Here is a 22,645-nt window from a genome sequence, read left to right as displayed (position 1 = left end):
TAGCAGACTTTTTTTTTTTTGAGAGGGGAGCCAAACCTGCAGCCATGTCTTCGAACCGATTTAGGAACTGACATTCCCTCTAATCGGTGCATTGAGCATTTGAAGTTGCATTTGCATTAGTGATGAAAACGGCTGACACGCTGAATACTGATGCCTACCTGACGGGAGGAACGGGAGGACCCGTGCTCGGCAGGTGGACGCTCAGGTATTATGGGTATGTAAACGACCTCTCTGACAACGTGGAGGAAGGACTGGGGTTTGTTTTTGTGTTTGTGTGGAACCACAGCGCCACTCTGTGGACAGACTTAAAATGGCCGCCTCTCTCTGTTCAGGTGATGCTGAACTTTTTATCTTTCACTTAGCTTGAACAGCAGGAGCAATTTAGGCCTTTTTTTTTTTTTTAAACTTTACTATACCTCTGTTCCACCACACTTCAGAAGGAAATGTTTAATTTTAATGTAACTTAAACATTCTAAATTAAGCATCCAGTTTAACTGAAATAGCTGTTCAAGGCCCAAAGATGTAAAACTGAAAAAAATCTACCAAACTGAATATCAAGTTAGCTTCAGTTACAACTGTAAAATGCTCTTCGCACATTGATGCATTGGTAAGAATAATCTTTTTTTCAGAAGAATTTTAAATAATAATTTGGAAATCCTACATCTATTATCAAATTTAGATTTTTTCTTTTTGTTGTACCATCCCCCTGATGCTCTCAGCACATGCAAAGTGTGCAGCAGCCTGTCAGGATTATGTTTGATCCATGTAATAAAGCAATGTGTTCTGTCACAGTTCATAAGCTGAGCCTTCTTTGAAGCCCACATTATGTAGCTGGCAACCTATAGGACACGATTTGCAATTTAAGTGGACAATCATCAGCTGAGAAGATGAGCATGGTGCAGTGCCATATGGCAGGTGGTAGGATGAATTAGTGTCTGCCCTCTGCCAAGCATGAAGGAGATACAGTCCTTTTAGGTGGTATTTATAAGAATTAAAGTCTCTCTTGTCCCCCAGATAAGTCTCAAAAAATTAAAATTTAGTAACAAATTAAATTTGAATTTTTGGCTTTTTATTAAGAGTTGTTTGGTCACTAATTTGTGCAGTGGGTTTGTGGTTGCTTGAAATATTTATTAGAACAAATAAGGGGAACGTGAATAATTCAGTAAGTTTTGAATGATGCACTATCATTAAGAGACACTACCAAAAAAAAAAGAAAAATAGAGGCACATGTTCATATTTGTATGTTTATTTTTGCTTTGCTACAAAAAACAGTCCCAGCAATATTTCGTAAGACCTGATTAAAAAAAACTACTACAGTTAAGTACAAAATGAAATATACCAAAACTACACAATGCTACCCAGAAAAAAAAAATAAGTAGTATAAAATGAAATGTCTTGAAGTCTACAACTACAAACGAAGGTTAGAAAAGGTTACTTAAAAAGAAGGCAAGTATCCACCACAAAATGTGCCACTTTACCACAATCAGTTTGCACGTCTTTCCTCGAATATAAAGTAATGCAAATACTTTACAATAAGTTAACGCAGGCACATCTCCCTACGACTACAGCAAAACCAAGTAACAGTCAAATGTATCACATAAAAATACACTTTTTTTTCCTCTTTTTTTGGCAACAATTTCACACATCACACAGAAAATTAATCAGCAAAAAACATCTGGGTAGCAACATTTTTGGTTTCTTGAGAACAATATATGTTCTGTGTCCACAACATCAGACTGTCTGTATGAGCTTCAGAGACTTACATACTATTTTACTGTATATTCAAATCATATAAATATATATGAACAAAAATATACTAAAACTATTTTTATACAAAAAGGATTACTGCCAAATGGAAGCTTATGATTATAAACTTCAATAACTTAAAAAAAAAAATGAAAAAGGGAATACTTTCATACTTTTCAGAAACATGACATTTTAGCCCTAATCTCCTTAATACGAAGGCTTTCGCACTTTTTTCTTTTTTAAATTCTTCTTGATCACACATCACTGGCAAAACAGCACTCACACCTTAGTGCCAAGAATGCATCAAGTATAAATACTAAGAAAACTCCTGTACAGTACCCATTTATGTCAAAACTACAAAATAAGTTAGTGTCAGGCAACTGTACAGATTATTTACAGTTTAAATACAAAGGAAGATATCTGTAAATGGAGATGACTTCAGCATGTAAATGTGACCTTGATATAAACGTAAGCTCTGGCAACAGCTGGTTCAGTGCAACTGAGAAGCCTTCATGTAAGCAGGAAATGAAATCCACTTTAGCTAGTTTACCAGCTGCTAAATGCTTCTTTTTTATTAACTTGTAACCAAAATGATGATTTGACAAATGCCAAATAATAACGGACAGAGCTGAACAACTTATCAGACGCATCCAAAATGTGAAAACCGGTTTTTGTCTTGCTACCAAGTCTTGACACCACAGGCACATTTGGTAAGGTTACCAAAATGTACGGCATCAATCACTAACGTTTTTTTTTCTGCCTTGAGGTGATAAATGAAAATGACAGTCATGATTGGTGGAGCGAGGGTGAGAGTGACGAAAAAAAGGGAGCAGTCTCTAAACACAGTTACAAGCCTGGAGGTGGAGAGGATAGATAGACACATTCATTTCAGCAGCAGCCGTATCCCATCGGCACATGGTAGGAGTGTGTACGAGTAGGAATGGATGAGGAGCAGACACCACCTGTTACAGCAGGTGCCCAGTAAACATTTGAGTCTCCTGCAGAGACAGAGAGAAGGGGGGGGGGGGGGGGGGGGGGGGGGGGTTATTTGGTACAGGAGAGGTACAAGCTCATGTGTGTGTGTGTGAGGGGGAGAGAGCCAGCAGCAGTCATCAGTCCACGTCACTGAGGTCGCTGACTGGCTCGTCCTGCACTATGCTCAGGTGGTTCATGGCACGGCTGAAGGCGACCTGGACAGCCTTGCGAATGCTGGATGTGCGTCCCTCCATCATTTTGATCTTGTCTATGGTCTTGTCCATCCCCAGAGGAACCATCTTGGATCTAGGAAGCCACTGCCTGAAGGGGGAGAGTAAGCATTGACATCTTTGAGGAGGGAAAAAACATGATGTCAACATGCTTTTTTTTTTAAAGAATATCTTCCTACCACTTTGCACTTTGATTCAATATGGATATTAGTGGGTTTAAGTACTACAACACCATCTCAGTATAGTTTCACTCCACTCTCATACTTCTCTCTGGAGCTCAAGTAAGAACAGGGCATTTTGTGTTGGCCCCTGAGCCTCTCTTCTGAATGGCCTCTTGTCTTCTGAGTGACACACAGCCAGGCCAACCACAGGCACCAGATTGTAGCTTGGTAAAACTCACCAGTAAATGCAAATGTGATGGTCGGTCAGTGCTGAAATGAGCTGAACGGGCGGTCAAATTCAGACTAAAATGGTGCAATGTTTCAGAATATAATATAAAAAGACCACAGCGTGGAGACTGAAGAACATTTTCCTGGTGCTGGGAGTCCAGGTGAAATTTTCAAATGCCTCTTGAAGAAAGAGCCATTTGTCGCCTCTTGACAAATGATGTCACGCAGCCTCAAGAGAATAATGCTGACTGACAGGCTGACAGGTTTACCCTTGTAGAAACCCGCTGCAGCTTAAAATCCCGTCTTCAGATAGCGGCACTCACCAGCTGCGCTTGTTGTCGAAGAAGAGGACGAGGTAGAGTTTCTCTTCGGCTTTGTACTGCATCTGTTCTCCGATGCGGAGCACGTCCATGGGGGGCATGGGGATGGACACCCCGTTGTGCTGGCAGCCCACACGTGGCATGTGGGGGTCGATGATCTACACACAGCAGGGGAGGCGAGAGGGGAGTTACACAGAAACTCTCCTGAATGGAAACGCATGGCAAACACACATTCAAGCAGAATCACTCAAGAATACAGTAAAGATGTCCATACTGTATATACACACACACAGACACACACAATCATTTGTCCTTTCATGCTAAGGTCAAATTCAACTGGTTAACAGTGAAAGGCTGCCACCTAGAGGAAAAACATAGACAATTCTTTGAAACATGGGCACTTGCCACCTGAAAGAACAGCTGTAAGGAAACTATTGCTTGATCCTGTGAGAGAAGAGTAAACGTCAGAGTAAAAAAAAAAAAAACTTTAGTCAGTGACTGTCATGCTTTCTCGCCCACAAACACTCACCAAGGCTGGGTAGGAAGGGTATCCACTACATTTGGCCCAAACTAGCTTTAGGGGTTCCAATGCAACTGTTGCAGCGCTAGCGGGCATCCAGATATTGCTGTTGCCAACCTCTATGGAAGCGGGAACAACACCAACCAAGTTATGTGTGGGTTTAAAACACGCACAGAAACACATTTCCAAAGCCATGCCTTACGTGCAGGAGCACACAGCAGGGTGGGAAATTAACTTTTCCCTGGAAGAGCCACAGTGAACGACAGATATTGAAATTTACCAGCCACTTGTACCGTTTAATCGGCCAAATGTGAATTTTGAGATGAGAAAGAGTCTCCAGATGCTGGCTGGTTACGTGCCACGGTGCCAGGCAGGGTACAAAGACCCACTGGTCACTGCCAAAAGTCCCAAGAACTTGGCTGGTAGCTGCTGTTAATTTCCAACCCTGCTTTTTATACGTGTATGAACACCAGGTGTCTGCAAGTTTTTTTGTTTTTTTTTTAATCAAATTCAACTTTTATGACTAAATTTATTCAGAAGTTGGAATGAAATATAACACCCATCCTCCAGTTAGACAGGTAGATGAACTAGTTTACATGATATAATTTGAGGGACTTTAAGGTTTATAAGACCTGCAGACATCTGGAAAGACACACAAGTACTCACTGTCCATCATTTCTGACAGGCCACATGGATAAATGGACCAGATTGCAACAGTCTACATGACATGTGGTGTCCTGTTTTAAATTCACTGACAGTACGTCACCTTCTGATACCGGTAGGGCTGCAACTAACAATTATTTAAATGGTTTATCTTTTATCTATTAATACTGAACTCAAGACTTTGGTATATTTCAGGTGCTGATTCATTAGTTCTGTTTACAGACAGTCAGAACAATTGCACTGAAGTACAGAATTTCATATAATCAATTGAATTTCAAAATTTAACTGCAACAAAAACAAAAAGATACTCTATATACTCTCTGTTTATTTGAATAAAATAAGTCTGTATAGAAAATTGAATGCATGAGGTTTGTTTTGACTCTTAGAGCAGCCAACTTACCAGCAGCGATTCGTGCTGCTTTAGCAAAATTCCCGGTTTCGATGCAGGCGATTAATTCGCTCTTGTCGTCCACAGTGTTTCTCCGGACCAAGGCGGGTTTTCCCTTCCCACATTTTGGAAGACTGAGAATGGTGCTGGACACGAGACAGAAGACAAACACGCAGCAAAGCCCACTTTAGAAACAAAACATCTGGCGCAAAGTGTTGTACAACGTGAACATGAAAAATGGTGGGAAGGAAGTGCACAGCAGCTGACACTGCCTTCTTTATGGTGTTCTCACACATACAGACACAACGTATCTGGCCTCTCATGAGTCTGTAGTTCTGGGAATGTGTTATGTTGCATACTCTTGTCTCGTCCTTCTTCTTCTTCATGTCCAGCAACAATCAGCTCTTTCCCTCCATTTAGTTTAAAGTTAAAAAAGGTTTTAAGTTCTTTCACCTAGTGTAGTAGTAAACAACTCTGCTTCTTCATTCTTATTTTGCTTCTGATCCTCAGTGACAAAATGCTCCAAAAAGAAAGCAGACAGACAAAACTGACATTTGTTTCCTTATCTCCTGGATTACCTGGTGCTTCCTGGCAGACTGCTACATGAGGAGATGGAGGACTCAGAGGCACAGCGTCTTCGTGGCTCCACAGGTCTACTGGTTCTGCTGGGTTCTTCTAGCTCCTTCTCCTCCTCCACCTCCATAAAACCACTTGACAGACCTGAGAGAGCACAAAGCAGAAATCCACAACCGATCACAAGAACGTAATACTCTGAATCTGAGCCACTCCTGTCAAATGTTGATGTATCTGCATCGGCTACAGGTTGTTCAGCCAACCTCTAATCCAATTTAAGCAAACAGATGTAAAAGAGTAAACAAGTGTATGTTGTTACTTACTGCTGCGCTGTTTGGAATTTGACTGTGATGACTTGTAAGCAGTGTAACAGCTAATTGCAATGTTTGCGCTGCCAGTTGCAGCAGTTGGCAACGACGCTAAATACTGCTGTACTAATTTAATCAGGCAATTGAAGAAGTGCCATTCAAAGTCTCACACACTGGAACTCACAGAAATGTGTAGTCATGCAGAAAACTGCATGACTGTTACTGTGAGACTGTGAAAGTACTGATGGCACTGAATGACCAGATCTAACACACAGTTCATTTTCAAAGCTTATTTTTCTCTGTACACTTCTTACCAGTGTCAAGCCGTTTCACAGGAGACTCTCCCTCCTCTTCATGCTCTCCCTCTCCTCCCCCCTCCTCCTCGCTGTCTCTGCTGCTACTGTGCTTCCTCTTCTTGCTGTGAAGCAGCGTCTCCAGCCGTGGTATGACCACTGACAGGAAGGATTTGGAACCCAGCTGCGCGCCGTCTTCATCTTCCTCCTCCTCGCCTTCTTTCCTGTCGGCGCTGTCAGCCCCCTCTCCGTCTCCGGTCCGCGGGGGCTTGTGTGGACTGGCGGCCTTCGATTTGCGGAAAAGCACGGCAGTCCGACGGTTAACCGTTCCCGTGGGCTCGGCGACAGTCGATGTGGCCACCACGCTCACATCTCCGTCCAGCAAAGAGTTCTGGAGGCCGTCGCGGGAGTGGCCGTTGAGGCGTGGAGCAGAGGAGAGGAGGTCTGGGATTTGCCCGTCAAACTTGACTTGCTTGCTGTGAGTCTTGTCATCACAGTCTGGGCCGGCGTCGATCGGTTTCAGGGTGGGGGGCTCAGGATCTGTGTCTGAGTGGATAAGGGGTGGTATGGAGTCTGAAGGCTCCAGTTTAGGAGGAAGAGACTTGTCTCCTGTGGAGTAGGAGAAGAGAAAACATACAGTTTATGGGTGTAATTCTGACTACAGAGCCAGCATTGATCATTTAAAGTACTAAGAACAACACACATTATTCAGGTTATGAACAGTTAAGACTGTTTTTATGGTCTTTGATTATTATGCACCACAATTTGTTTTTCTTTGTTTTTTAGGCAAAGTGCTAGTTTTATTTAGGTTTTAATGTACTATAGAAATAAACTATATTACATTTTTAATGGTAAAGGATTAGCTATGCAGAAGAACCTAATGAAATCTTTTGGAAGAACAGCATAAAGTTATTAGCATGAAGTAAAAACGTAAACAAATATAATAAGTCCATGACAGAGACAAAAAAATGACCTACGCTAGAATGCTATTAGCAACAGCAATGTGCTGCAACATTCACACTTTGTCCTTCTGTTAGCAGAAACGCTGACACTGCATAATATCACATGGGTTTGGGGTCTGTCATATAAGTAAAACTATGGGCCATTTAGCATAACACTGAGGCACTTTTATAAATAAAAAATGAGAGCAAAATTACGTTTCCTTTTTCTTTTTCCCTCACTCGCTCAGTGTAATGCTCTCTTCACCGGACTTAATGCAACTCAGCAAGTGCTATGGGTTTAAATCTGAGGAAGCCTCTGCAGCGACACAGTGTGTGATACTGTGTTATGACCTTGTTTATAAATATTAGCTGGTATATTTTTGTGGATATGGAAAATGATGGTTCCTTGGACTCAATCAGAGAACAGGTCCAGAAGGACACACATGAATATTGTTAGGATTCACAAGATATGAATGTTTGGCTCTGTGCTTTGGAATAAAAAGTTCACAAAATGTTTTGTGTGTTACTAAGCCTCTTGAACAACTTAGTTTTTTAACTTTGATCATCCTTTATATAGGTCCATGTTGTTGATCCACGAGGAGTTGTGTGGTTTTGTTTTTTCACCCTTCCACTGACTTTTTAAAGTCCTTCTCCTAAAGTTTATGCTTTTCCTGAATAAAAATAAAACTATATTTGCATACTTGAAGCTAAAACCCACAACTGCTATTCCTACACTGACAGTTTAAACTGTATTTTTTTCTTCCCCAGGGTTATAGCCCAGTGAATAAGACCTGAATCTACAGAGTAATCAGGACACAAATCCTGCAGATGCCTCATCTGCAATGAACTTCAACTTTTTTATGACTCACACAATGTTTCCTGGACCCATACTGTGCCAGTTAAGATGTACTTTATAAGTGCAATAACTAATCTGAAGTGTGTGCCACTGTCACTTACAAATCTTATTCTACGTTAAAAAATTATAATACTACCAGTAATAATCCCATTCTCATTCAATGGTTCTTATGAGTTAATATAATAATTAAGATGGATTTGACTCTCGTTTCTAGTTTTGGGAGAAAAAGGTTAATGTTCACAACTACAGACTTTCCCAAATACCAAGTACACTGCAAATTTCAGCAAATTTCCCTGAAGCAAAAGAGAGATGTTCACCTCCATGTAACAGTACAGGGTTTTATAATGATTATATAGTAGCATGATATCTGATTTAATCCCCATTCTGTTCTCTTCAAATCACCAAAAATTATAAGCTGTGTGAAGCAGAGGCTGGAACCAGGCTGGTGTTATAGCACTGAAAGCAGAAAAAAATGATTATACTTTGATGCTTCATGCACACTTTAAAGCAGGCAGATCATGTGACTCTTTTACTCTGTGAGGTTATGTATGGGGTAGGGGGCTAATCTCTGGGCTCTGACATGCGTGAGGACATGTGATTCTCCTTAAAATCACAGAAGCTGTGTGACGAGTGCAACGCCAACCGTAAAATTAACTTCCTAATAAATTAAAAACCGATTCACACATACCCTCATCGTCCGGAAAATGTCCATTAGGTTTCAGTCTCTCTTCTTTAGATTTACCCGTCTCTGAGTGGGAGGGAGCTGATGAAGATGATGCTGATGTGGAGGCAGCTATGGAGGAAGAACAGTGGTGGTGGTGGTGGTGGGAGGGTAGGACCCTTTTTAGGCTCATTTCATTGCGAACATCGTTGATGGTCTTTTTGAGTAGCTTGAGACGCTTGCTACGGGAGGGGCTGGACTTCATGGCACAGGTCTGGTCAAACTTCTCCAGTAACTGCTGCAGCTGTTTGTCCAGAGACAGATGCTCCCGATTGGTTGGTGCGAGCAGGCGGTCCACTAAGAATTAAACACATATCCTTAATATTTCTCAGCTAAATGCCGTGATACATATATATATATTAGTGTCTTTGTTGCCCTTACCATCCTCCCAAGAAAAGGCTGGTGGTGCTTTGAATTCCGGAGCACTTGCCAGATGCATGCCGCTTTCCGTGTCAAAGCCGATTTTCTCTACGTCACGCCGGGCCTTTCTAAGTAAGGCACCGCCCTGATCTCGCAGGCGAACAGCAGCACGGTAGAAATAGGTGTCCTTTGAGTTATACTTCATGCAATTTTCAATAATGAGATTGAAGTCACTCTCAAACTGCTCAAAATTGTTGTAGGCCTGGGCATCAATGCGCTGCCGCATGGTGGAGAAATCCATTGGGTGCTTGATGTGGTCGAGGTAGTCAGGCACCTAAAAGAATCAGCAGATTCACCTGATCAGATCATTTTGGTGAAGCATGTATGTTCATTCATGTTTCATATTACTCTGTTGGTGCATGTCATATGTCTTTTCAACATGTAGCATCTAAAAAGACTCACTGATAACCACCACTACACTGTTCCATGTCTTTCCAGAATATTGTAAAATCTTAAAATTCCTATTATCAACAAAGTACTTTCCCCTGATGTAAAGCTAACCAAGAAGATGAACTGAAATCCAGAGTTAAAAAGCCTGCGCCCAACGTGGGGCTCGAACCCACGACCCTGAGATTAAGAGTCTCATGCTCTACCGACTGAGCTAGCCGGGCTTGAAGAGAACATAACCCTTCACCTTTTACAGGCGTCACCATCTGCCACTAGACCTTAATCTCATGTTACACATTCCACTTACCAGCAAGCCACACCACTCAGTAAGGAGGGGGGTGAATTTACATCCCAAGTCACCATGATCCTAACTTCTATCATGGAGTGAGCAGTGGTAATCTTTGTGATGCTTCTGAGTGCAACTTCTCGTAGATACAGGGGCAAACAAAGTTCACTTTCTAAGAGAAAGATTTTTGAGATCCGCTTGGTGTGTTTGTTATGTTAGGAGATTAGGGAGGCTCAGATCACTGATACCTGGGTACAACTCGGTAAAACACAAAAACCGCAAATGTTTGTGTGACTTACATAGAAATACACATGCCATTATTTCAACATTTCTGCAGCAGTTTTCTAGCAATCAGACAGAAAAACAAGTAACAGTTGTATTTCTGCTAGTGGGCTATCACCCTGACAATGCCACAGTGATTGAAATGCAAAGGGCTGTGTTGAAATGTGAACCAGCAAGTCCAGTTTTACGTATCAAACAGCAAGTTTCTGGATGGCAGTTTAAGTCTTTGCACTCCCTTAAAGCCAGACTGTACACTTCTTAAAAACACTCACAATGTCAACCTGTGCACACGCACACACACAAAACTAGTAATACACAAAACAGATAAATATCCCTCGAGAAATTGCTGTGTAAAATAAATAGTGTTTTTGCAACATATGTACACATTCATATTCTTGAATAGGAAAATGGTTTATGTGAATAAGTGGAATAGAAAAGAAAAAAAAGTGTAGCCAAGTTCACCTCGCTGACATCAACTGGCTGGGCGAAGATCCTGGCCTGGTCTTTTGCCTGAAGCTGGTCCAACAGAGCTCTGAGCAAAATACTGAAGGGAGTCAGCTGCATCTCTAGAAGGGTCTCCTGCAGCTTAATCTACAACAAACCACACAAGGAACCATTTAGAGGATCAGACTGTTTCATTTATTTAGTGGAATTTCTCCCGCCAGTGGTAAAAGTTTTATAGTCCGTTGTCTCTGTCCATCCATCCACTCCTACCTCTTCTCTCTTCAGCTTCTCCCTCTTGCGGATTAACTCCAGCAGCAGCCGTGTTCTCTCCAGGTCATGTCGGAGGCGGTGCCATTCCTTCAGCTGGTCCTTTAATGCCCTGCTCTCCTCCTCACTCTGCCTCTGGAGAAGACATTAAAATAAAAACACATAAATTAAAGACCAGAATAGAACAGAGAGAGTGCACAACTTGCACAATAGGTACATGTTTCTGAACAAACTCGTTTCTCAATACAGTGAGGTCCTGTATTACTTTATGGGCCACAGATCCACACTCAGGAGAAACTAGAATGTATACACATATATGCACATGTATACACACAACATTAGCAAACATTTTGTTAATAGCAGCAAGCTGTTACAACAGTGGTGTTGATCTGCATACTGCACAGAACACTTAAATGTAGAAGGGTTAACAAAATGTGTGAAAATGATGATGGGCTTTATGAATTATTGCAACACATGCTTCAAATTCTACAAACTACTGGTACTTTGGTAAAAAGGCAAAATGAAGACTGAAAGTCTTCTGTGGTTGACTGACAGATGAACAAACCGGTTGCGCATTCTTCTGAGACTGCAGGCTTGTCTGAAGGCGTCTGATGAGAGGAAGCCCGTTCCTGGATTGCCTCTTTAGTGTCCAGTAATTTAGGACCAGCTCCACAAAAGCTTTCTTCTTCTGGACTGACACCTGGTTCAGAATGGTTTGTAACCTGGAGGAGCCAGGAGCACAGGTATTAGAAGGACAGAGCCAGGGAGAGATACGCAACACAACTATCACAAACATTTTGTTACTATCTGCTAGCAGTGCTTTCCCAGCAAAGTTCATTTTTAGAAACCAGACTGTGGAAACTGTGGCTGGGTAGCTTTGGTTGTGGTTTTCAGAATAATATTAAACTGAAGAGCCACAGACACCTAACACAGAAATGGATAAATAAACGCAGATCACTGGACAAGACAAATATTAGCCAGTGTCACATGGTCAAACCCTGCAACAACAAATGTCTGTACATCAACAACTACGTCTTTCAGAAAAACACAAAAATCCTATCTACACCGCCACTCGCTCACAAAGCATCAATGCCTAAACTTTAGTTTAACTGAATACGCCATCCCAATTAACCAAACACTACAGTTCCCATCATTAACACAACTTATACATGTACCTGTGAGCAGGAAAAGTAGGCACAGTAGCAGCGGTTGCAGCTTCGCTTTCAACTTCAGGCTCAGGCCTCTTACTCTTACTCTTTTTCTTCTGCTTGCCTTTTGACTGTCCTTTACCAGCAGCTCTGCCTTTGTCCACTTTCTTACATAGTCCATTTTTGGGTTTGGCATCATCATAGATTGTAAGGGGTCTCCTTACACACCCATTAGGTGTGTGGGCTCCACAGTAGGCCGTTTTTTTCACAGAGAAGGTGGGTTCTCCTGCTTCTGTTACCTCTTTGATTGGTTCCATCTTCATAAAGAGGCCAGCATTTTGGGCACAGCTGACATGGAAGGCGGTGTAACAGTTGGCTTTGTGGCACTGGATGCATGCCCCAACACCTTTCTCCTTGCAGAGGTAGCAGGTGAGCTTCCAGCGAGCTGGAGGAATGTGGCTGACGCCATCAATGGGTTCAATAAAAGTGGTGTTAGAGAAGCCGACCTCGGGGACCCAGAGTGCACACACCACGTGGCCCCAGCGGTCATCATCTGTCTTTTTCAATGCTCCACCCTTGTTGGGACAAAGGATGCAGTCTGCGGGCTGAGTGGGTGACTGGAGACAGTGTCTGCACAGCCACTGGCCCTCCGGAATGTAGGGCACACCGTAACATTCCTGATGCACAGCCACGTTGCACATATCACAAAATAAAATAGCGTTGCTGTTGTGACACTCGCCATCCATGCAGATGCAGCAGACAGCATCCTCATCTATGGGAGCTTGCTTTTCAGTGCCTTGATCCAGGCTCTCCAGGTACAACTCTTTCTCAAAGCGGTCAACAAGGAACTCAAAAACATTGTGGGATACCTGACTGACCCCTTCGCTTCGCCGTTTTTCATTGACCAAATCTAGCCAGGCGTAATCTTCCTCGTCCATGTCATATTCCGTTTCTTCATCCAGCTCTTCCTCAGTTTTCTCTGTGTATTTATAAAAGGCTGCTGGACGCTTAGGAACTGCAGGGAGGTTATATTCCACTGTACGGAATTTAGGCTCTGGAAGCTTTGGACCAGCATTACCACCAGCATGATGCCCCGCTCCTTCTCCGTGACCAGTGATGCCCAGTGCAGCGTTTCTCTTCTCCTGGTTGTTTTTTAGTCTCACTGATCTTAGGAGGACCTGCTGCTGTGGTTTCTCAGCATTCTCTTTATTGCTGGTGCACTCCATCATCTCCTGCACCATGGGGTCATCATCTGAGATCACATCCAGCTTATCATATACGCTGAGCCGATGGATGCGGCCGTCGATCTCAAACTCCACCATGCGCTGTGCCTGGGCGTAGGTCAAGATCTGCTTGTTGGGGGAAGGTTTGATGGGAGACGGCGGCCTCTGCGGCACCGCAGCCCGGTGCTGCCGAGATTTCTTCTTCATCTTGATGCTCCGTGTTGCTGTGGAGACGCAGAGCGAGGAAACACGGTTAGAGATCTGTATGTATTTCATTAGGGTCAAGTAAGTCACACCAGGTCAGAGAAGAGGGATGCATTTTACTGGGAAAGCTGGGCCAGGAAAATCAAAGACCATGATAGTTTATTGACACAGTATTCTATAGTGCTTATTTATGATAGGCACTGACTCCCACTTTATACAGTACAAAACTTTTGACCAATACTGTAGCTGACAAAGCCCAATGTGTACAAAAGGTTTTCCTCAACAGCATATGTTAACTAATAATCTTGATAGTTTCACAAATAATCACATCCCTAGTAGCTATTTGCTATGATAGCTCACCTGTTTTACACTGAAAAATAAGCTCTTCTAGTATAAATAAATATCCTCTGGACCAAAACACAGGAAAAAAAAATATTTATTGTTTTGAATGCATTACACTTCAATAACCAACTCATTAAGAGAGCAAAGGGGAAATACAACTTCCATTGATGTTACTGCCTCGACCCACAGAGGGTATCTATGTTGTGATCTGTAATGCAGCAGCCTGCTCTCGGTTTTACTTTTGTCAGTGAGATGAGGCATTTAACTCCGGTGGGAGGCGGCCAGACTGGGCATTTTAAGAGTGACTGCGCAGGAGTTAGCACTTGCCCATTTGGTGCAGAGATGCAATTGCCTTTTGCACTAACCACCCACAGTCAAAGTAGCCAAGTTGCTAACAATAACATTAGCTAGCCAGCTAACTAGCAAAAGGAGCTAGCCACCCCGTAAAACGGAGCAAATGGCGTCAAACAAAACGAGAGCTCTTTAAAACCAGTGTTCGTTAATTCATACCCGATTTGTAACAATAAACACAAAGTCTGCAGACGCACCACATGCCTTCTCTTCGTCAACGCATAAAGAAAAGAAAAGTGAAAAAACCAAAGCACATACCTCGGATTCACGAACAGTTTGGCTAGCTGAAGAATTCGGTAGCTAGCCAGACGCCTTACAAAGCAATGGCGATAGGGCCTGCTAAGTGGCTCTAATTCCGTGCACAACGTTCTCATCCAACGGGTGATACTGGGGTCTTTTCAGTTGCTAATAAAGGAGAAAGAGGCCTTCTTGGCGCCCGTGAAGTTTCGATATGAAATTCTACAGAGAACACACAGTTAATTGCTTTGTGGACCATTCATAGGCTGGAGTCGCTCGCTAGCCACAGTCGACCAGGAGCAAATAGCAGCAGCAGCACTACGGACGGCTCGTCCCCCAACACAACAATGCGTTTCACCAGACAACTCCCACCCGTACGCACTACTCTACGTGTGACGCTGGAGGTCATGTTGGTGTTTCAGTCGTAGATTTCACACAATAGCCCATCTGTCACACAATCAACGCATTGCCTTTTGTCAATCCTTACTTGCCTTACACAAGACAAAGATACAAACAAAGGGCGAACTGGTTGCAGAACTACTTCTGAATACATTTACTCAGAACTACTTTACTGAGTAAATATGAGACCTGTTCGTCTTAACCAACGGATATGACTTTCAAACTTGTGTGTCCATCAGCCAGGCCCTTGGGCCATCTGAATCAGCATATCTCCTTTAGATACAGAGGACAGGGAGGACACATGCAACAAAACACAGCCATGCCCCACCCAGGTGACCAGTTCGCCCCAGACGCTGTCCTTCAGGTCAAGAGACCCCCGTCGGTTTAGAGCAGTAAACACGTATTGTGGAGATAAAAATCACGTATAGTGTTTGTTCCGCAGAATGACCGCACAGGAGCAGCCAGTCATTCATTCACTGAGCAGTAATTATTAATTATTTTGTAGTTACACGTTACTCGATTTTTATTTTTATTTATTTATTTATTTTTGAAAAGAACAAGTCGATCCTCTGGTCTTTATAGGTTTCAACGGAAGCCGAAAGAAATAAATGTATTTCGGCTAATTTACAAACCGAAGGCAATTGTTCAAGAACTAAGTCATAACAGATTATTATTATTATGATTGTACAAAGTTACTTTGGATGTTAACTGTTACTGTTAATATAATAAGCTCTCGCTGGATATATAAATATACATGTATAAATATATGTGTGTGTGTGTGTATTTGATTAACAAATCACACATGACCACTAAATCTGTCATTTTAATAGCAGTGGCGACAGTAAACAAAAATGTGACAAATCAGAGTAAAACACGGAGTTGTATGACATATTGCTTGAATTTATTACCCCCTTCGCCATACTAGAGACCCTGCGCCCGGTGACATCATTAAAACATGTTCCTTCCGTCCGACGCTGTGTGGAGCTGCTTCGGCCGAACGTGAACTGCTAGCAAACCAGGAGACAAAAGCAACAAAGTGAACCCCCCTCCGGATCAATCAAATGTGTCATATTTAACTGTTTAGGAGCCGAAACCTTGTGATCACACCGTCATACTCGACAGTAAGTATGTTGAGCTCATGTACGTGTCATGGGGAGGGTTTACTGAGGCCAGGACGTCGTGGTGAGTGCTGGTCTGATTCGGATCCCGTGTGGTTCGTGTGTTGCCACGGCTGGGTTCTGCCTCGCCAGGTTAGCTAGTATGTCCTGTGTGTGGCCTAGCTGGCAGCTAACCAGCTAGCAGTCGTGGTGTGGTCCGAAATTTACCTAAAGCCATTTTCAGGTCATTATAATGTTAATGGGGTAGTTGTAGAAGTTAGATTGGCTCTAATATTTGTGCTACAAATCCATGTGACAGAAGTGCTGTACCTGTGTGTTGTTTTTATGTGTTTATTAGCCCTGCGGCTAACCTAGTTAGCATCAGGATAGCCACCGTGGTGTTTACTGATGATGTAGCCTAACTGCCTGAAATGTTTTATTTCATTGTTAAATATTTATTAGTATGGGGTCGCACACGTTTCGAGGTTCATGTTATATGTTGTTCACTGAGTGTGAGCCGAAAGCCGGCGTGTAGATTCCCATTTACAACTTGGTGTGTTACGTGAAGAAGAAAGCTAGTCAGCGTTGGCTATTTTCTGCTGTCCTCTCGCATCTTCCTGCCTAGCACTTAAGCCAAACCCGGAAAAACTGGCTGTCACTGATCACTTAGCAAATGGCTTAACGCTGACTGTTTTTTTTAGATGCGTGCTTAAATGAGATCACGTATTAATAATCTAGGATAAAAAAAGGAATATGTTGGCCACGTTTATAAAGTTAGATTAAGTTGAATGAACGATTATTTTTTGATGACTAATTAAAGCTTGAAATACGTTATTCTGGTTTTCATTTGGGTGATACTTGTGTAGGCTAATATTGTCAGAGCTGATGTGTGCTGCATGTACACACGCTGCATATTGTGTAGTGTTCAGGAAAAAATGCTGAATTTTGTAGTGTTGTATTATTATTTATTTTATGCTGTATGTATGTATGCTTGGTTTTTCAACCCAATGATTAATGATATGATCTGCTGAAGTGTTTCAATGTAATAAAAAATCTATATACAACCATCTATGTTTAGTATATTAAAGATTTAAGCTGCTTGGATGTAGAGTTGTAGCACATTTTCTGTTGTGCATAGATCCACTGTAGCATTAGGCAGTTATACATAATCAAATGTGATAAGAAGGTTTCCGCTGTTACAGTTAAAGCCCCAGATGCCAAGTGGCATGCATTAAAATTCTAAATTAACAGTATAAATATTTTGAAGATTTTAGTTAACAATTAGTTAACAATTATTACAGTAGATTGGTTTGTATAAAGTTTTTGAGGGTGGTGAAGAAGAGTATTTAATGTGTGAGGTGGAGCACATGGTATTGTGATTCAAAATGCTGACCTTATAACTGAACTGACTGAACCTGTACTTGTAAATGAGATGATGTAGCCTCACAATGGCCAACAGTAACGTCATGTAACGTTAGGGTAATGCAAGTCACCTTGCAGACTCAAACATTTCCTTGTTTATTACCACAAAGTTGCTCTCAATCAAAAATCAAAGTGGTGTGAACTAGCAGTGCATTTGATGTTTTATGTTTCTTGGAACTTGATTTTATAACAGGAGTTTTAACTTTAAACTCCAGTACATCGTTGGTGCTGCCAGACCTAGCATTAAAAGTCAGTTTTATATCAGCCAGCTTCAGAAAATAAAAATGAAACTAAAATTTGGTGTACAGGTCTTCTGTGGTATTGCAGGATACCTGTATTACCTGTTTTTTGGAATCTCATTATTACTGTAAAATACTCTTTGATTTTTTTCTCTTCCTCTACCTAGGTTGTGTGAACAGGTGGAACTACTTCAGTCATAAATGGAGAGGGACAAGCAGGCACCCTGTGTCCTGGAGAGCCATACACACATTACAACACCTGCTTGAGAGCTGCTGTATCGATGACTACACCTGAAATAAGTGATTACATTTGACAACGCAGGCCTGACTATTCTACAGAAACTCTTGGGCTGCTGCCATGGATGGGGAGGAAGAGGTGTCTCACATGAGTGAGGATATGGTCAGTGAACCTAATGGCTCCACAGAGAGTAAAAAAAGAGAGGCAAAAGGGACCTGCCTGAAAATTGAGGGCCAGGATGGCTATGTGTTCAAATCCTACAGCATTAACCCTCACGAGACTGCGGATGCACAGTCACCTTCTTACTCCTCAATAACACTGGATAAAGACTCTCCCCTTTCTCCCCAGTTATCTTCTCAGGGTGACAAACAGTTGGAGTCAGATGAAGCAAAAGAGACTGATCCAGCTTCTCCCACTCTTTCAAACAAATGCCTAAACACTGATACTGAGGAAAATGCAGAAAATGAAAAGTATGAAGATAGTAATGAAGCAACTCAACATATCAAAGATGAGCTTGGGGATGTGCAGGGAATGGAGGAGGAAACACAGGAAGATGAAAGGCTAGCATTTGGTAGCTCAGTTGGCCCTTTTGTAACAAGAGATGGTGATGAGTATAGTAATTTACTAAGTGGGTACACAAGCACCCTTTATGATGTTGCCATGGACGCTGTCACTCAGAGCCTTTTGTCATCTATGAGAAGTCATACCAATCCAAGAAAAAAATCTCCTGCATGGAATCATTTCTGCATATCGCCACGAGACAGTACCAAAGCAATCTGTTTATACTGCATGAAGGAGTTCAGTCGGGGTAAGAACGAGAAAGACCTCAGTACAAGTTGTTTAATGAGGCACGTACGAAGGGCTCACCCCACTGTGCTTTTGCAAGACGGAGCGGACGCATCCTCAAATAATCTGACTAGCTCTCTTGCCTCATCTTTGATACCTCCTTCCCCAAACTCACCAAAAAACGGAGACTTGACAAATAGCGTCACTACTTCTGCCTCAAAGAACACTTCACCGTCCACCTCCTCAGCTGAAAATTCAGACCTGTCATCCAAAGAAGTGTTATCCAAAGTCGAACCAAAACTAGAACAGTATGCCAACCCTGACACAGTTGGCAGCACGCTCTTATCCTCACATTCCAGTGAAAACAACCATGAAGACATGTCAGATGGAGGGCCTGAGCGCCTTCCTGGGACCCCAAAAAGCTCTAGTTCCCGACGGAGATCAGCTGTGTGGAAACACTTCTACCTGTCGCCTGCTGACAATTCCAAAGCAGTGTGTATCCACTGCATGAATGAATTCAGTAGGGGTAAAAATGGGAAAGATCTAGGGACAAGCTGTCTTATTCGTCATATGTGGAGGGCTCACAAAGAGGTTGTCATTGAGGAAAATGGACAGGGCAATCACATTCCCCCACCCTATACAAACCCACCCTCTCTTTTGCCCCGCACACAGCTACAGGATCCACTGGAAATAAAGAAAGAATCACCCCTTCTTCCATCCTCACCGGAAACCATATCAGATGAAGTGCCCCAAAGCATGGAGGAAGGCATGGATATAAAAGAGGAATCTGATGAGGTGATGCATCTCTCAGGGCAGGAGTCCTCTCTCAATCTCTCCTTCAAAACTCAGGGAGAGGACACGCCCCTGACTTCGTCACCATGTGATCTCTCTGAGGGCCCCAGCCTCAATCAGGATCATTCAGTTTTCCAGCAAAACAAGAAGATCATGAAACGGGTGAAATCCGAAGTGTGGCACCATTTCATAGTGTCACCAGTTGACCAGTTAAAAGCACTGTGCCGTTACTGTCCATGTGTGATCAGTCGAGGAAAAAGGGGCGACTTTGGTACAAGCTGTCTGATGAGGCATCTTATGAGACGCCACCCAGACGTCCTCAAAAACCAAAAAAGCACAGATGAGAAGGAGTCCTCCTCTCCTCACCCCTACACCAGTCTCACTGCAACGGAAGCAGTTTCAACCAAAGAAACTGACAGCCCGGCCAGTGAGAAAAAGCCACAAACCCTGCCTGTTTTCAGTAAAAAGACATCAAAACTGTGGAACCATTTCTCCATTTCACCTGCTGACCCCACAAAGGTGGTTTGTTTGCACTGTAGCCGCACAATTAGCAGAGGCAAAAAGACTACAAACCTCGGCACAAGCTGCCTCTTCAGGCACATGCAAAGGTTTCATGGACACGTTCTTGAAAGTAACAATACTATCTCAGGTGATGTGCCGTCTGCTGAAATTCATGTTAAACAAGAGCTCATGGACACGTCTGTTTATGAAACAGAACAGACCCGTGAGCGGTTTGATGAACACCACCCGGTTGCCAAAAAAATCACCAAACTTATCGCAGAAATGCTCGCACTGGATCTTCAGCCATCAGCTATGGTGGAGAATGCTGGACTGAACAGACTGCTTGAGTACCTCCAGCCTCAGTATTCTCTACCACCCTCTTCTTACTTTACCAGCACTGCCATACCAGATATGTACGAAAGAGTGAAGGATGTTGTGCTGACCCACCTGAAAGAGGCTGAAGGTGGTGTTGTTCACTTCACAACTAGTATCTGGGTCAGCAGCCAGACAAGAGAATACCTGACCCTTACTGCCCACTGGGCGACGTACGAGTCAAGTGTCAGACCCCAAGGTCAGGACTTTCACTGCTCCGCTCTTCTAAGTGTCTCACAAATAGACTGTGATCACGATATGCATGACATCCCAAAGCAGCTCGAGTATCTGTGGGATTCTTGGATCACCTCATCAGGGCTGAAAAAGGGTTTCACTGTAACCGATAACAATACCATCAGAAACACCTTGGAGGACCATGGCCATGTCACCATGCAGTGTTTTGGACACACTATAGACCTCATTGTTAGCGAAGCCATAAAGAGCCAGAGAATGGTTCAGAACCTTCTGAGTATTGCACGAAAGATCTGTGAACGTGTGCACCGCTCAGCAAAGGCCAAGGAGAAACTGGCTGAGCTCCAGAGGGTCCACCAGCTGCCAGAGAACCAACTGATTCAGGATGTTCCTTCTAAATGGAGGACCTCCTTCTTCATGCTGGAGCGGCTGGTGGAGCAAAAGAAAGCCATTGATGAGATGTCGATCGAGTGCAATTTCAGGGAAATGATCAGCTGCGATCAGTGGGAGGTGATGCTGTCGGTCTGCAATGCACTGAAACCGTTCGAAGTGGCCTGCAGGGAGATGAGCAACCGCACTGCCACTCTGGGACAAGTGATACCACTCATTCACATCCTCAACAGAAAGATAGACTTACTGTTTGATGAGACCGTGGGTATAGACAACATGCTCAAGTCTCTAAAGGAAGCCATGGTGAGCAAAATGTCAGCAACTCTGCACGACCCACGATACACCTGGGCAACCATGCTGGACCCACGATACAAAACATCCTTGTTCACAGAGGAAGAAGCTGAGCGGTGTAAACAAGAGCTAATCCGGGAGCTGGACTTGTCCTCTTCTACCTCAGTTGCAGTTAAGTCACCGCTGCCCAACGGCTGCAACGAGGCCCCCATATCATCCAACAACTCCCACTCAAACAAAGACAACCTCTGGTCCTTAATGGCTGACATCAGGCAGAAGATAAAACATGAGGAGAAACCAAAGTCCTCAGAGCTGGCAGTGCTGGAGTACCTTGAGGAAGACATACTTGATCAAAGCTGTGACCCCCTCGACTATTGGAACCTGAAAAAGTTCCTGTGGCCCGATCTTGCCAAAGTAGCCGCCCGTTACGTTGGCTGTCCTCCCAGCATCACCCCAGCAGAGACACTGTTCAGCACAGCTGGTGTCAACTGTGCCCTAAATCAGCCCAGACCTTTACTGGAAAACATGGAGGGACTGCTGTTCCTCAAGGTCAACCTCCCCTTGATTTATTTTCAGTACTGATAAATATTGAGCATTAACTTGAAAACCCTTTGCCAAGGACCAAGTTGCATAGCTGTGAAATGGGGGTTTTCTGTTGGGCAAAATGTAAAATATCAATTTATACACTGATTGAGTCTCAATGCAAAGGCCAGATTGAGGTTTTATTGTATTCTGTGTACTACTGTTGAACACTTTGGAGCTGTTGTGATAAAAAGTCTCAGTCAGAAGTGTATCAGGGAGGGAGGGGTTTTCTAGCTGTAGGGGTTGGTGATAATGTGTTTGCTTGTAAATCGATGTTTCTGTTTTCTGTGTCTACTCTCTCCTTGTGCCTTATCCAAAACTACTTCAGGTCAAAAATGCTGTAAATAATTTGTTAAAATGCGCAGATCACGTCAGGATGCTTTTTTTCTTTGATTACTATGGATTAAAGATAGATGCAGAGTTGTTTTCTGAATGAAAACATGGCCCAAAAATAAATGCTGTGACTGAAAGATGTTTTAAGTTAATGTTATTTAATTTTCATTGTGAATTTGTGGCTCATGGTACTGTCATTTAGAAGTAGACCTTTTTTTTTTACTTGCTGAAATGTTTTTAATAAGATCATGTATAATATTGCTGTATTTTCAGATTAAGGAGTTTGTTTGGAATATACAATTTGTCTCTTAAGCACAATTTAAGTTTATGTCCAGGGGATTAAATTATGGGTTTATTATTGAGTAAAACAATGTACTGTACATTTTTATATTAAATGACTTCTGAACCTAATTTGATAAATGTTTGAGCATTGAGACTGGAACCATGCAAATTTTGTCATTTGTAAATAAAGGTTTTCCTTATGCAATATTGCAGGG

The 22,645-nt window shown here is 42.7% G+C and overlaps 2 protein-coding genes and 1 non-coding gene across 6 annotated transcripts; 1 reads left to right on the top strand and 2 right to left on the bottom strand.

Moving 5' to 3' along the window:
* Window positions 1-1,236: 1,236 nt before the first annotated feature.
* Window positions 1,237-14,843, bottom strand: brd1a (bromodomain containing 1a). Of its 4 annotated transcripts, none has more exons than XM_041030305.1 (13): window positions 14,536-14,843; window positions 12,185-13,604; window positions 11,563-11,731; window positions 11,013-11,144; window positions 10,761-10,889; window positions 9,305-9,617; window positions 8,891-9,220; window positions 6,427-7,014; window positions 5,810-5,951; window positions 5,244-5,377; window positions 4,190-4,299; window positions 3,664-3,818; window positions 1,237-3,042 (listed from the first exon to the last, which is right to left on the bottom strand). In XM_041030305.1, the coding sequence occupies exons 2-13, from the start codon at window positions 13,585-13,587 to the stop codon at window positions 2,859-2,861; spliced, it is 3,789 nt and encodes a 1,262-aa protein (XP_040886239.1). In that variant the 5' UTR covers window positions 13,588-13,604; window positions 14,536-14,843; the 3' UTR covers window positions 1,237-2,858. The 4 variants fall into 4 exon arrangements, with proteins under 4 accessions (XP_040886239.1, XP_040886240.1, XP_040886241.1 ...); XM_041030306.1 differs by having other exon boundaries at window positions 11,575-11,731; XM_041030307.1 differs by lacking the exon at window positions 4,190-4,299 and having other exon boundaries at window positions 2,889-3,042.
* Window positions 9,882-9,954, bottom strand: trnak-cuu. Its single transcript has one exon. It is a non-coding gene; the product is annotated as a tRNA-Lys (tRNA).
* A 1,052-nt stretch (window positions 14,844-15,895) lies between the features above and the next one.
* Window positions 15,896-22,634, top strand: zbed4 (zinc finger, BED-type containing 4). Its single transcript, XM_041030062.1, has 2 exons — window positions 15,896-16,034; window positions 17,839-22,634. The coding sequence occupies exon 2, from the start codon at window positions 18,030-18,032 to the stop codon at window positions 21,813-21,815; it is 3,786 nt and encodes a 1,261-aa protein (XP_040885996.1). The 5' UTR covers window positions 15,896-16,034; window positions 17,839-18,029; the 3' UTR covers window positions 21,816-22,634.
* Window positions 22,635-22,645: the final 11 nt, after the last annotated feature.

The sequence above is a fragment of the Toxotes jaculatrix genome, chromosome 22 (genome assembly GCF_017976425.1).
Source record: "Toxotes jaculatrix isolate fToxJac2 chromosome 22, fToxJac2.pri, whole genome shotgun sequence".
Lineage (NCBI taxonomy): Eukaryota > Metazoa > Chordata > Actinopteri > Toxotidae > Toxotes > Toxotes jaculatrix.
Note: the sequence above shows the minus strand (reverse complement) of the source record. Positions and strands in the feature narration are given on the sequence as shown.